The sequence below is a fragment of the Poeciliopsis prolifica genome, unplaced genomic scaffold (assembly GCF_027474105.1).
Source record: "Poeciliopsis prolifica strain line A6 unplaced genomic scaffold, Auburn_PproV2 SCAFFOLD057, whole genome shotgun sequence".
NCBI lineage: Eukaryota > Metazoa > Chordata > Actinopteri > Cyprinodontiformes > Poeciliidae > Poeciliopsis > Poeciliopsis prolifica.
Genome location: NW_026562432.1, coordinates 1,425,729 through 1,436,347, shown reverse-complemented (window position 1 = coordinate 1,436,347; position 10,619 = coordinate 1,425,729). Strand labels below are relative to the sequence as shown.

General features: G+C 37.8%; 2 protein-coding genes across 2 annotated transcripts; one reads left to right on the top strand and one right to left on the bottom strand.

Moving 5' to 3' along the window:
• Positions 1-1,157: 1,157 nt before the first annotated feature.
• Positions 1,158-6,417, bottom strand: syap1 (synapse associated protein 1). Its single transcript, XM_055060137.1, has 9 exons — positions 6,104-6,417; positions 4,942-5,060; positions 4,683-4,749; positions 4,184-4,257; positions 3,658-3,797; positions 3,372-3,535; positions 2,146-2,192; positions 1,881-2,037; positions 1,158-1,765 (listed from the first exon to the last, which is right to left on the bottom strand). Exons 1-9 carry the CDS (start codon positions 6,291-6,293, stop codon positions 1,635-1,637), a joined length of 1,089 nt encoding a protein of 362 aa, XP_054916112.1. The 5' UTR covers positions 6,294-6,417; the 3' UTR covers positions 1,158-1,634.
• A 299-nt stretch (positions 6,418-6,716) lies between these two features.
• phospho2 (phosphatase, orphan 2) lies at positions 6,717-10,043 on the top strand. Its single transcript, XM_055060025.1, has 4 exons — positions 6,717-6,805; positions 7,244-7,337; positions 7,450-7,544; positions 8,078-10,043. Exons 2-4 carry the CDS (start codon positions 7,267-7,269, stop codon positions 8,602-8,604), a joined length of 693 nt encoding a protein of 230 aa, XP_054916000.1. The 5' UTR covers positions 6,717-6,805; positions 7,244-7,266; the 3' UTR covers positions 8,605-10,043.
• Positions 10,044-10,619: the final 576 nt, after the last annotated feature.

The window sequence follows — 10,619 nt, the reverse complement described above, 5'->3', positions numbered from 1 at the left end:
ATCAAGAAGGTTTATGGAGCAGCTAATAGAAACTTAGCTTGATAGGGATCTAGAACTGCCACGGTGACTGTATTTGTGTGAAACTGAGTTTTAACTGTAAATGAGTTGATTCTCATGGTTGGCCCTGAATGTGTCTGATTGTTTTTTGGCTTCAAAACAGCATGATTGACAATAATAATTAAAACTTCTCAATGTTTGACATTGTCCAGCTAAATGTTTTTATGTTGACCTAAATGGCTACTTGTTTGCTGCTGATAATTTATGTGGCTAAAATAAACATTATTTTTACATCAACTTATAAGTTATGTAAAACTTCTCTTAAAATTATTTGAAGGTTACAAATCAGCCCAGTTCCGATCCACATCCTCAGGTGACAAAAACTAATTTTAGTAATTATGCCTAAGAGAAATTAATTTAATTAAAGAATGTCATGAATATTCTTGACATTCTTTTAATATCAAGGATTAAATATTTAATGTCTAATTTATGTTCATGTGTCCACTGTACTCTTTCTCTACTGTCTGTGTTTTATTGTGATCCTGTAAAGAAAAGAAGCATTATTGCTGCTAAACCGGTCTTAACCCACTTAAAAATAGCATGATTATAAAAGTCTAACTGCTCATGTAAGGACGTTGTTCACAGTTCAAAACCAAAACTTCAAATGTCAAACTTTATTCAACTGAAAGTTTAATCAGCGCTTCAGAATTTATGTAGAAAAGAATATTTGGGGGAAGCCAAGAGCACTGAATGTTTTCAAAGTTTGCACAACCACTAAAGCGCCAAGCAAAAAAAAAAAAAAAGCTCCACTATCAATGGAGGAAGTGTGCCCATCACTGCGTTTCAGTCTATACATGTGGACATACAGAAACATTTAGCAGTTGTGACTGCAGAAGTAGCTTCTACAAAACGTTGCTGCTGGAGCCAAACACAAATATAAGCCACAGTCTTCGATCTTATTTATAGAAAATGTTTGAAAGTTATGTACTGTTTTCCACTTTGCCATTAAAGACAACTTCATGTTAAGTCACTTAAAAAACTTTTGCAGTGGTGGCAAAACGTTTTGTTGTGTTTATGCTGCAGCGACGCTATGAATTACATCTACTTCCAACATTACTCGTTCCATAATTTCTCCACCACAGATGTGATGCAGCCTGGTCTGAAATAACATTATCATTTATTAAAGAATCCAAAGAAAGTAAGAAAATCACAGCAAAAGTACAGTTTTCCAGCAATAGAGAAACATTGTACACAAAGTATGAAGAGATTAATTTTTTATAATAAAGGAAATCTAACTTCCAGTATAGTGTTACAGCTGTCTTTATTTACATGCCACTTAATTTCACATTTAACCTTCCTTACTGTGCAACACAGTTGTCCAACTAAGCAGGGAATGTCACCTATTTTGGTGGAAGTTGTCCCACATACAAGTCAAAAGACAGGCTGGAGGAAAAGGAGAAGCTCAAACTAAGTAAGAAAGTACAATTTCATTAATATACCTGCCCAGCCTCCAACTGATGCACTTTTGCTGCAGCTGGATCAACTTTACTGCGTAAGGAAAGAGAGATTTGGGCGTGTCGGCCCTCGTGCATCACTGGTGGTTCATTCGGAGCCGCGGTTTTATGCGGCGTCGTTCCCTAGCTGTCCTCGGACTGGAGCATCTTCTCGATCTCCTGGTCCCACTGGTCGTCCTTGTTGTCTGACTCGGTCACCACCTCGTACTCCTGGAGTTCTTGCTGCAGCTCTTTTTCCCAGTCTGCTGCCTCATCTGGATGGGAAGCAATAATCAGAACAGTTTGGAATTCACAGTGAAACTTGTTTCATTCAGCGTGAAAAAAACAAAACAAAAAAATTGACAACAAAGGAGCACTGAGGAGGCTGACCGTCTGGAGACGGGACGCTGTCCTTCTTGTCCAGCACCAGCTGCTCCATCTCTTTCCTCAGGTCCTCATGATTGATCGCCGTCGAGTCGAAAGCGTCGCTCACAAACTCCGAGACTCCAGGACTTGTTGAAATCTCTTCCTCCTCCTCGTGGGGTGCCTGAAGTTTGAGTAAGCAGGCAGGTTAAAGTTAAGTGACTGGCTTTCCTCTTTTTTAAACATGACATCATAAAAAACATTATTCAGGGTCATGTTATTTTTTTTTTACCTTCTGTATGTCGCTGATGGAAACTGGTGGAGTTTTTGGTCTAACGTCTGCAAAGAACCAACATCATGTTTAAGTTTCCAGTTCATGAACTTTAAAGTCATCTGCCTCTGAGGGACAGGGAGCAGGGCTGATGTGGACTGTTGTTAATAGGCAATATTTTACAATGCTGCTTTTAACGCCACTAAGATTCAAAATCATTTTAACAAGAGACAGATTTTTTTTCTTCACAAAAAGTCAAAACTTATCTACATAAAATCATAAACAGGTCTCAGTCTAATGGTTTCCAATATAAAATATAAACTAGAGCTAGTCGATATCAAAAATAAATCTAATTTTGATGATTATGGCAACACTGGTCAACAGACCAAAAATTGTCTGTGGTTTTTCAACTGTGTTAGCGTCATTCTGATGAGCTGAATCCAAAAATCACATTGGTTTTGCTCAATCAGGTCAACTTAATGAACTATGGAGCAACATGAGCATCAAAATGCATGACTTGTTCTCACATCTGGATCAGTTTCCCTTATCAGGGTTTATTATTTGATTTATAGAAATCTTCCAGTTTGTAACATTAAATTAATACACTCTGTTAGAAAACATTCTTTCTTCTTCTAAAATCTTTTTTGGGTGAGCAAAATTAACAGAAATGAACTGATAATGTCACAAAAAAAAGTCACCAATTTAGTCAGAAGATCAAATTGCTTTAAATCAAATTAGAATAAAAACCTGACCTGATTGAGAAAAAAGGATGTGATAATGCAGCTGAAAAAATGTAGACAACTTTCAAAAAATATATTTTTCTAATCCATTGTAATGATATGATATTTATTGATCCACATTTTTATAAAGAATTTTGATGTGTGGCATTTGAAACATAATATTTAACCAAATATCGCATGTAAAAAAACCTTGTGCTATTGCAAAACTGCACACATTGATTCTGTGATGAGTACAAATGAATACATTGTGCTTTATTATTATTATTATTTAAAATATAAAAACTAAACTTTAAGATGAATTCCTGCCAGATGTTTCGGCAGTAATCAGGTTGATGATATGCAACTTGCAAAACCCACAAACTAGGGAAAGACAAATTTAGGATAATTTTCCCAAATTTTTCACATTTATCCAGAAATACTTCTTTTGTTTGAAAGAATTTTCCAGACCACTTTGTAACTCTGTTTCTGCTTCAGCAAATTTTTAAGTCACGAAAACTAAAGCGGGACCTTTTAAGACGATGTCGTCAGGTGAAACGCTGTCCCCGCCCTCCCCGCTGTCCTTCTGCTGCTGCTGCTGCTGCTGGTGGGCTGCCAGCGCTGTGAGCTGAGCCGACTGCTTGATCAGAGACACCCTGTAGAAGTAATTCCTCCAAAACACGTCCTCCTTCACCCTGCAAGAACACAAACCCATGACAGCATTTGGACACTTTCGCATATTGTGACAATCAAGGAGCAAATTATTAGTAGTTTCGAGACAATCAGGCATGACACAAAGAAGTGAAGGAGCCCTTACTGTTTAGGAACCAGGTCGAAGCGCATGCGGTTGAGAAGCTGGTCTTCCTCCAGCATGACGGCCGCCAGAGGGTACATGTGCTCCATGTCGAAGTGGAACTGGACACCAGCCGGAGGGTCCCGCAGGAAGTTCCGCTTATCCTGGAACCAGATGACCCGGAGGTGAAAGATCAGAACATAATGGACTGATAGACCCACCATCTCCCGCGGCATTAGGAATCACGCATGCTGATATATTGTGAGTGGTATACAATGCCTCACCGCTAACAAACTTGTTAACTTGCTAAATAATTAAGCGCGAAATTCAAACATGCAAATTTAGTGTTTATCAGCCAATGTTACTTTAGAACAGTTAAAATTATACACTCTGCATTTCAAAGTCCAAGTAGTTTTTTTGTTGTTATCATTTTCTACTCCTGTTGGGTTCAAATCAACAGCTATAATAACATTGGTACATTGTAAGCTTATTACAAATAATGCTAATGATAGTACTTTTTTTTTTGGCACATAGAGTAGAATTTTCTTACAGCGGACAGAGCCAGGATCTGCTGCTGGATGGTCTCCTCCTCATTGTAGCCCACCCAGGGAGGCACTGCTGCTTCTACACAAACATCAGCCAACGGACACAGTATTATCAGTATAATACCAAGTGATACCGGCCATTCAGACAAGGCAGCATCTCTGCTATCTAATCATTATATCATGTATCATGTATCATATCATGTATTATGTAGGTTAAAAACCAGACATTTTACCAACAGATTAAAAAATGGCTGAAGAGACATCTGAGAACAATTGTTGATGTTTCTACACATCCCAGCTGGTAGGGGCACACCGCACTCTTCAGATTTGTATTAGAAGAACATTTTGAAATCCCTGTGCGTTATTTTCTTTCCATTTTAAAAAACCTTAAACTTTGCGTTGCTCCTTATAATAAAATCAAATCCACTGGAGAAGATGGAGTAGTGACTGCATGTGGTCTTTGATGTAGGTTTGCTGCCATAAACTCAGAGGTCTTTCTTTCACCTGACTTTTTGGCCTTCTTCTCTTGGACAAACTTCTCCTGCTCCTTATGGAAATCTCCCAGAATAGTCTGCAAGAAAACACACACACACACACATGCACACACAGTTTACAATACACTCAGCAGAAGACCAATCAACTGGCCTTATCTGTCTTAACAGAACAAATGATAAGTCAAACACTGCCCTTGAAATAAAACAAATTCAACCATCTGTGAATAAATGTTTCCTAAAAGTCCCATTAGCCAAAAAGAGCAAAGTGCCTTATCTATGATGCCATCGATCTTCCCTTCTTCCACCGTCTTCTTGATGGTCTGAGCGGTCCCCACCACAGAGTCTGACAACTTCTTGGTGGCACTGGAGGCGAAACTGAAGATGAACTCTTCAAGTGGTGGAAGCAGAACGGAGAACAGAAGTGTTACACAACCTGTGGCAGACTGATACGGTTTTTCCAAAACACTCAGAAGTTTACATCCACTCTTTATGGCCAACACAGGTTGTTAATATTAAGTTTTAATGTTTTATTTGAACTGTCCTTTCTGTGTTGCTGTGGTCTTTTGGCTGTGTGACCATTTCACTCTTGGTTTTTAACCAGAGGCTCCTATACCTCCCTGTCACTATTGTTCCCTTTCTCCTGCACTGTTCCTTTAAATAAGTTTGATTGGGATAATTATTTTAACGCTCCTTCATTCCATTCTCTGACCACAATAATACTGTTCCATTTAGTTTGTTTGTTTCAGCTCAACTACGACTGGTAGGAAAAGGCCCCCAAACTCAAAAGATAAATTAGGGATAATCAATAACATATTTCTTTTTTTTTTAAATAACAGTTTTACAAACTGAATATAATATTTTAGCTCCAAAAAGCTGTTACCTTGCATACCTGCATATATACAATCAACTGAAAGGTGAGGCAATAAATACCTTCAAGTTTTCTCATGCTGCTGTCTTCAAACTGGTTTGCCTGCTCCCAGTGACACTGGTGTCCCACCAGTTTGCAGTTTATGGTGAGTTATTTATAAGCAGCTTCAACAAATTTCCTTGATTCTACGGGTGTTTTTATCAAATGACAGTAGAATAATTTTGAAGGATTGTTTACCTGGATTTGATTAATGGGTCAGCCTGGACTTGGCATTTCTTCTTAAGAATAACTCCAATCGACTTTTACAGTTTTTATAAACCTGCAATTTACCCGAGATATGTTTTGATTTGAGAAAATCCTCAAGAGATTAAAATGTGAGGGACTAAAACGGTTGAAACTGCACGTTAATTGCGCCACCTTAGAAAAATAGATCAAACCAATCCTTTAGAGCCCAAAATAAACAAAACTTCAATCTTTCATGACCATTAGGAGTGGATCAAACAAACCTCTGACCGCAGCTAGTTACGATCATTCAGAAGAAAATAGTAACATCTGGCCCTCACCACCGAGTCCTTTGCTGTGATCAGGGGTTTCTTCTTTCGTATCCGTTGCCCCATCATCCTGCTCATCTGCTTGCTGTTTGTTTACCTCGTTTTGGGCTTCAACCACCTTCTCTTCCTGCTCCACACACAGGCTTTCCTTCTCCTCTGACGTCTTCTCCAAACCCAGCCACGTCCCGAACCCTTTGAACATACTGGTCCGAGGGAGAAAACGAACTGATAAAAGAGAAATGACAGACAGAAACTGACTGCGAACTCAAACAAATGTAAAAATGTTTTTAATGCAATCAGGAACTAGAAACTTCTTCGTCTCTCTTTCTGCGGTGCTCGCTCGATGCTGCCACTCAATGGCCACAAGGCTGTAATACGTTTGTTGACTCAATGATTTCTTTACAACAAGCATAGCAGAATTAAAAGAAATCAAAAAGGTTAATTTACCTTAGTAAAAAAAAAAAAAAAAAAAATATATATATATATATATATATATATATATATATATATATATATATATATATATATATATATATATATATATATATATATATATATATATTATCTAATAACGTGGCATTCTGAAGAATACCACGTCATACCTAAATACCGCCAGAAGGGGGCGGTATTTAGCAGAAAACAGGTAAACGTCCGCACCGCGCGAGCTTCGACTACGAATACGGCTTCGACTGCTTGATGACAGGAAGAGTACGGGTTAGTTTCGTTCTCATTTTACTTGTTTAAGTTGAAGTTTGTGTAAATTGAGTCAAAATACTGCGTAGTGCAGTTTATATATGCCTCGTTGTGTTTGCTAAAATCAAGTGAAAGTGCGGACACGGGAATTTACCAGGTTTACTTGAAAGAAAACAAGGTTGCGCCAGACGTCCGTTAAATACCTGGTCATTTTAAAGACAGAACACTCAAACGGAACTTCCACCCACATATACAAAATACAAACAAGAAAAAATGATTAGTTTAAAGCTGGTTTTCCGATCGGCCTGATAGATTCGATGTTTCATGGAGACCATTCCCTTGTGTTTTATCGAGTCATTCAATATTGATTTGATTTGGAAAAACTAACGTGACCCAGTAATAAACATGCAACGAACATGTTGATCTTGAAGTTAATGAATTTTTCTTCTTCCGAGGCAGGCTGTTGGAAAGTGCGGCTAGAAATGAAGATCCTGGTGGTGTTTGATTTTGACCACACTGTGGTGGACGATAACTGTGATATCTGGGTCATCAAGTACGTATTAAAAGTTTTGTTATATGTCAGAGGATACAAAGAAACTGGGTATTTTATAAGCATTCTAAGTGTCAGTTTATTAACTGGTGATCTTTGTTTTTCCTGCTTTAAGGTGTCTTCCGGAGCAGACTCTCCCAGACTCTGTGCAGAGCACATACAGGAGGGGCCAGTGGACTGAGTACATGGGCAAAGTGATGGCCTACATAGGTTATTACATTGTTTTTCTTATGTTTTAGTTTGTTCTCCTTTGTGCTCAGTGAGTCCTCCACAGAGGTGGTTCAACAAACTGAGTCGATCCATGAACTCTACATTAACTTAAAAGTTAACTTACCCCAAGCAAAAGTTTCTAGTTCCATAACAATTTAGATATTGTAGAACCAATCAGAGCCAGGAGAAGGATGTTGGTGCCTTCAATCAAGCACATGTTTGTGCCACTATGGCAACCGCTTTTCCCCATCGCCAGAGCATGTGGTGAATGCTAAGGCTAGTTAGCATAGTCACAGTGGCCTCCTCCTGGCTCTGTTTTTAGTTGGGAGCGGTGTATTTCTTCAGACAGCAGCTCAGGTGGGATGTGGAGGAGATTGAGCTTTTCACAGATTACCTGTCTCATAACAAACTGTAATGACATGGTGACAGTTTTAACAAAAAAAAATGTTTTATGAAAGTTAGTTAACGGAGTTTTTAATGTGACCTGTACCCCAGTTTTCCATTCTGATCATTTCTGTCTTTGGTTCTAACAGGAGAGCAGGGGGTCGCCCCCGACCGGATCCGCAGCGTCATGCAGACCATTCCCTTCACACCCGGCATGCTGGAGCTGCTCACATTCATATCAGAGAATAAAAGCACGGTGGACTGCATTATCGTCTCCGACGCCAACACCATGTTCATCGAATGGGTCCTCCAGGGGGCGGGACTCCGGGAAGCTGTGGATCAGGTGTACTCCAACCCAGCCAGCATCAGCGAGTCTGGCCGCATGGAACTGCAGCACCACCACTCGCACGAGTGCGCCAAGTGCCCCGTCAACATGTGCAAGAAGAAAGTCCTGGAGACATACCTTTCCGGGAAGGCAGACGGCGGCGAGGTGTACGGGAGGGTGTTTTACGTGGGGGACGGCGGGAACGACCTCTGCCCCGCGTTCTGTCTGAGTGCGCGTGATGCTGTGATGCCCAGCATCACAGCATTTTTGTTGATGATTTTGTTGTGTTTTGGGCTTTATTTGCTCATTATTTATTGTTTTTGGTTGTCGGGTTTTATTTTGGATATTTAAGATGTCTTCCAGTTCCAGGGTGAAGTATTTTGTGCAAAATGAAAGTTTACTAGTCTTTCAGAGGGCAAACTTGCATTATTATGGGATTACCAATATATTAGTTGAAAATGGTCTCAAATAACTTTTAGGCCAATTTATTATCCAGAAAATTTTGTGAACAACTATGTCATTTTAAAGAAAAAAAAAGATAGCTAAGTTAGCATTAAGAATCAGACCACCCCATACCTCCAACTATATGTTTGTGCCACACACTATCTTTTATGTTCTATATTCACCTCATTATGTTCCCATCTGATTACAGGTGGCTAAACCTGGCCATGTGTTAGCCTCATGAAAATATTTGCATTTGTGGGATGTAAGATATTTGTGAGTTAAATGAATTTGTCTTATGATTTATATGTCAGTTATTTGAAATTTTGGAAAATCTAGTCAGAAATCCTGACTAGTTGTTTTGGTCTGAGAGAAGCTTTGGAACCAGCTTTTTGAAAAATGTGGTTTATGTAGTCTCCATGGATACATGATTAAATAACAACACTCAACTTATAAAAAATATTGAAAATGCAATCAATGTCCGCCTATTAATCTTACAAAGTCACTAAATTATTTAGTGTATTGTAACTACTCAAGACCAGAAAAACAGTGTTTTGCTCCATTGCATTTTAGTGATGTATCATTTTCAGAAGTCACTTGAATGTTAACAGTGAATGTCAAAATTCATTAGAAAAATTATTCCCAGTTTGAGTCAGTCCAGTTGGGATTCGTTTCTTTGTCAACATTTTTTTTTTAATTACAGAAAATTAAACTGGTTGTGGTTTAAAATTTTATTTCTGGTTGAGAAGATCTGTTTTGTTTTGTTTTGTATAAAAATTTGAAAAAAAAAATTGTCAGTTGCTGATCCACTTTTCAGAAAATGTCTCAAAAACACATTTGGTCTCCTTGGATACGTTGCTTGTTATCAAACTTTAATACTTGAAAAATATATCTTAGTATTTGTATTATTACTAAATATTTTAGTTTATATTGAAATCCATTACAGCTTACTTTTATTTTTCTAAGACATAGGAGACTTGAATAATTAGTTATTTACACAACGCTGTCTTGGTGAGTTTTATATTTGCATCTGTTGTATTACAGTGAATCTGAAGAATCCTCTGAGTGACGATGGATGGTCAGGGTTGTCCATATTTATTGCATTTGGAGTATTCAAATGAACATTCATCTGAGTTTATTGCTGGGTTGCGTGCAGCCCTGATCTTCAGACTGATTAAATGAATTTCATAACACTACCACTATGAGTTTTATTGATGTGCATTTCTACTGTTGGCTGCATGTGGGAGTAAGAAGGTATTTATTCATACCAAAGGATTCACTGATGGTGTCAGAGCAGCTTTGTGATTCTGAAAAATTGTGGAGCCCAAAGGAATTTTAATTTGATTGACCACGAGTGGAAACACATCTTTAAACATCTGTAGTACTTTTTAAGTGTTAAAGTTATGTAAGCAACAATTTAAGTTCAATCGTACTGAATGGATTATTTAACTCTAATAAAGATAAAACGTTCCTGTTCAGCAGCATCAGTTGTTATAGAAGGGTGAATGACTTGTAGTTTTTTACTTTATGCGCACTATTGGTACAATCTAAGATTAAACTCCTCAATGCAGCCTATAGCCCTTCAATTTATGTTTCCAGATGTTTAAGAGTTTATGATTAGGAATGAATTAGTCAAAATTTTAAAAAATAAAAGGAAAAACTTTAGACTTTTGGAGTTTTTTCCAGCAAATTTGGACTTTTCAAAATCAGACATTTTTCCAGTTGTTTTTTTTTTATCTAGAACATTTCTGGGATGAATTTCAAAACCAAAAAATATTTAGATTAATTTTAAAACTACTGATTTTTCAAACTATTTTTCAACTTTTCAAACTCCGAAATGTTTTTTTGGTTCAAGAAAATTAATGAAGTTAATCTAAAAATTTCAGTGTTTTTGTTTTTTTTTTCTTGCCAGAAATGTACTCCTC

What these genes read in the sequence shown, in the direction of transcription:
- phospho2 (XM_055060025.1), top strand. Translation starts at nt 7,267, where the DNA reads ATGAAGATCCTGGTGGTGTTTGATTTTGACCACACTGTGGTGGACGAT. An exon ending in TGTGATATCTGGGTCATCAA is followed by an intron (nt 7,338 to 7,449) that starts GTACGTATTAAA and finishes TCCTGCTTTAAG; the next exon opens with GTGTCTTCCGGAGCAGACTC. An exon ending in CAAAGTGATGGCCTACATAG is followed by an intron (nt 7,545 to 8,077) that starts GTTATTACATTG and finishes TGGTTCTAACAG; the next exon opens with GAGAGCAGGGGGTCGCCCCC.
- syap1 (XM_055060137.1), bottom strand. Translation starts at nt 6,293, where the DNA reads ATGTTCAAAGGGTTCGGGACGTGGCTGGGTTTGGAGAAGACGTCAGAG. An exon ending in TCGATGGCATCATAGATAAG is followed by an intron (nt 4,750 to 4,941) that starts GCACTTTGCTCT and finishes GTTTTCTTGCAG; the next exon opens with ACTATTCTGGGAGATTTCCA. An exon ending in CAGCGTCCCGTCTCCAGACG is followed by an intron (nt 1,766 to 1,880) that starts GTCAGCCTCCTC and finishes CTTCCCATCCAG; the next exon opens with ATGAGGCAGCAGACTGGGAA.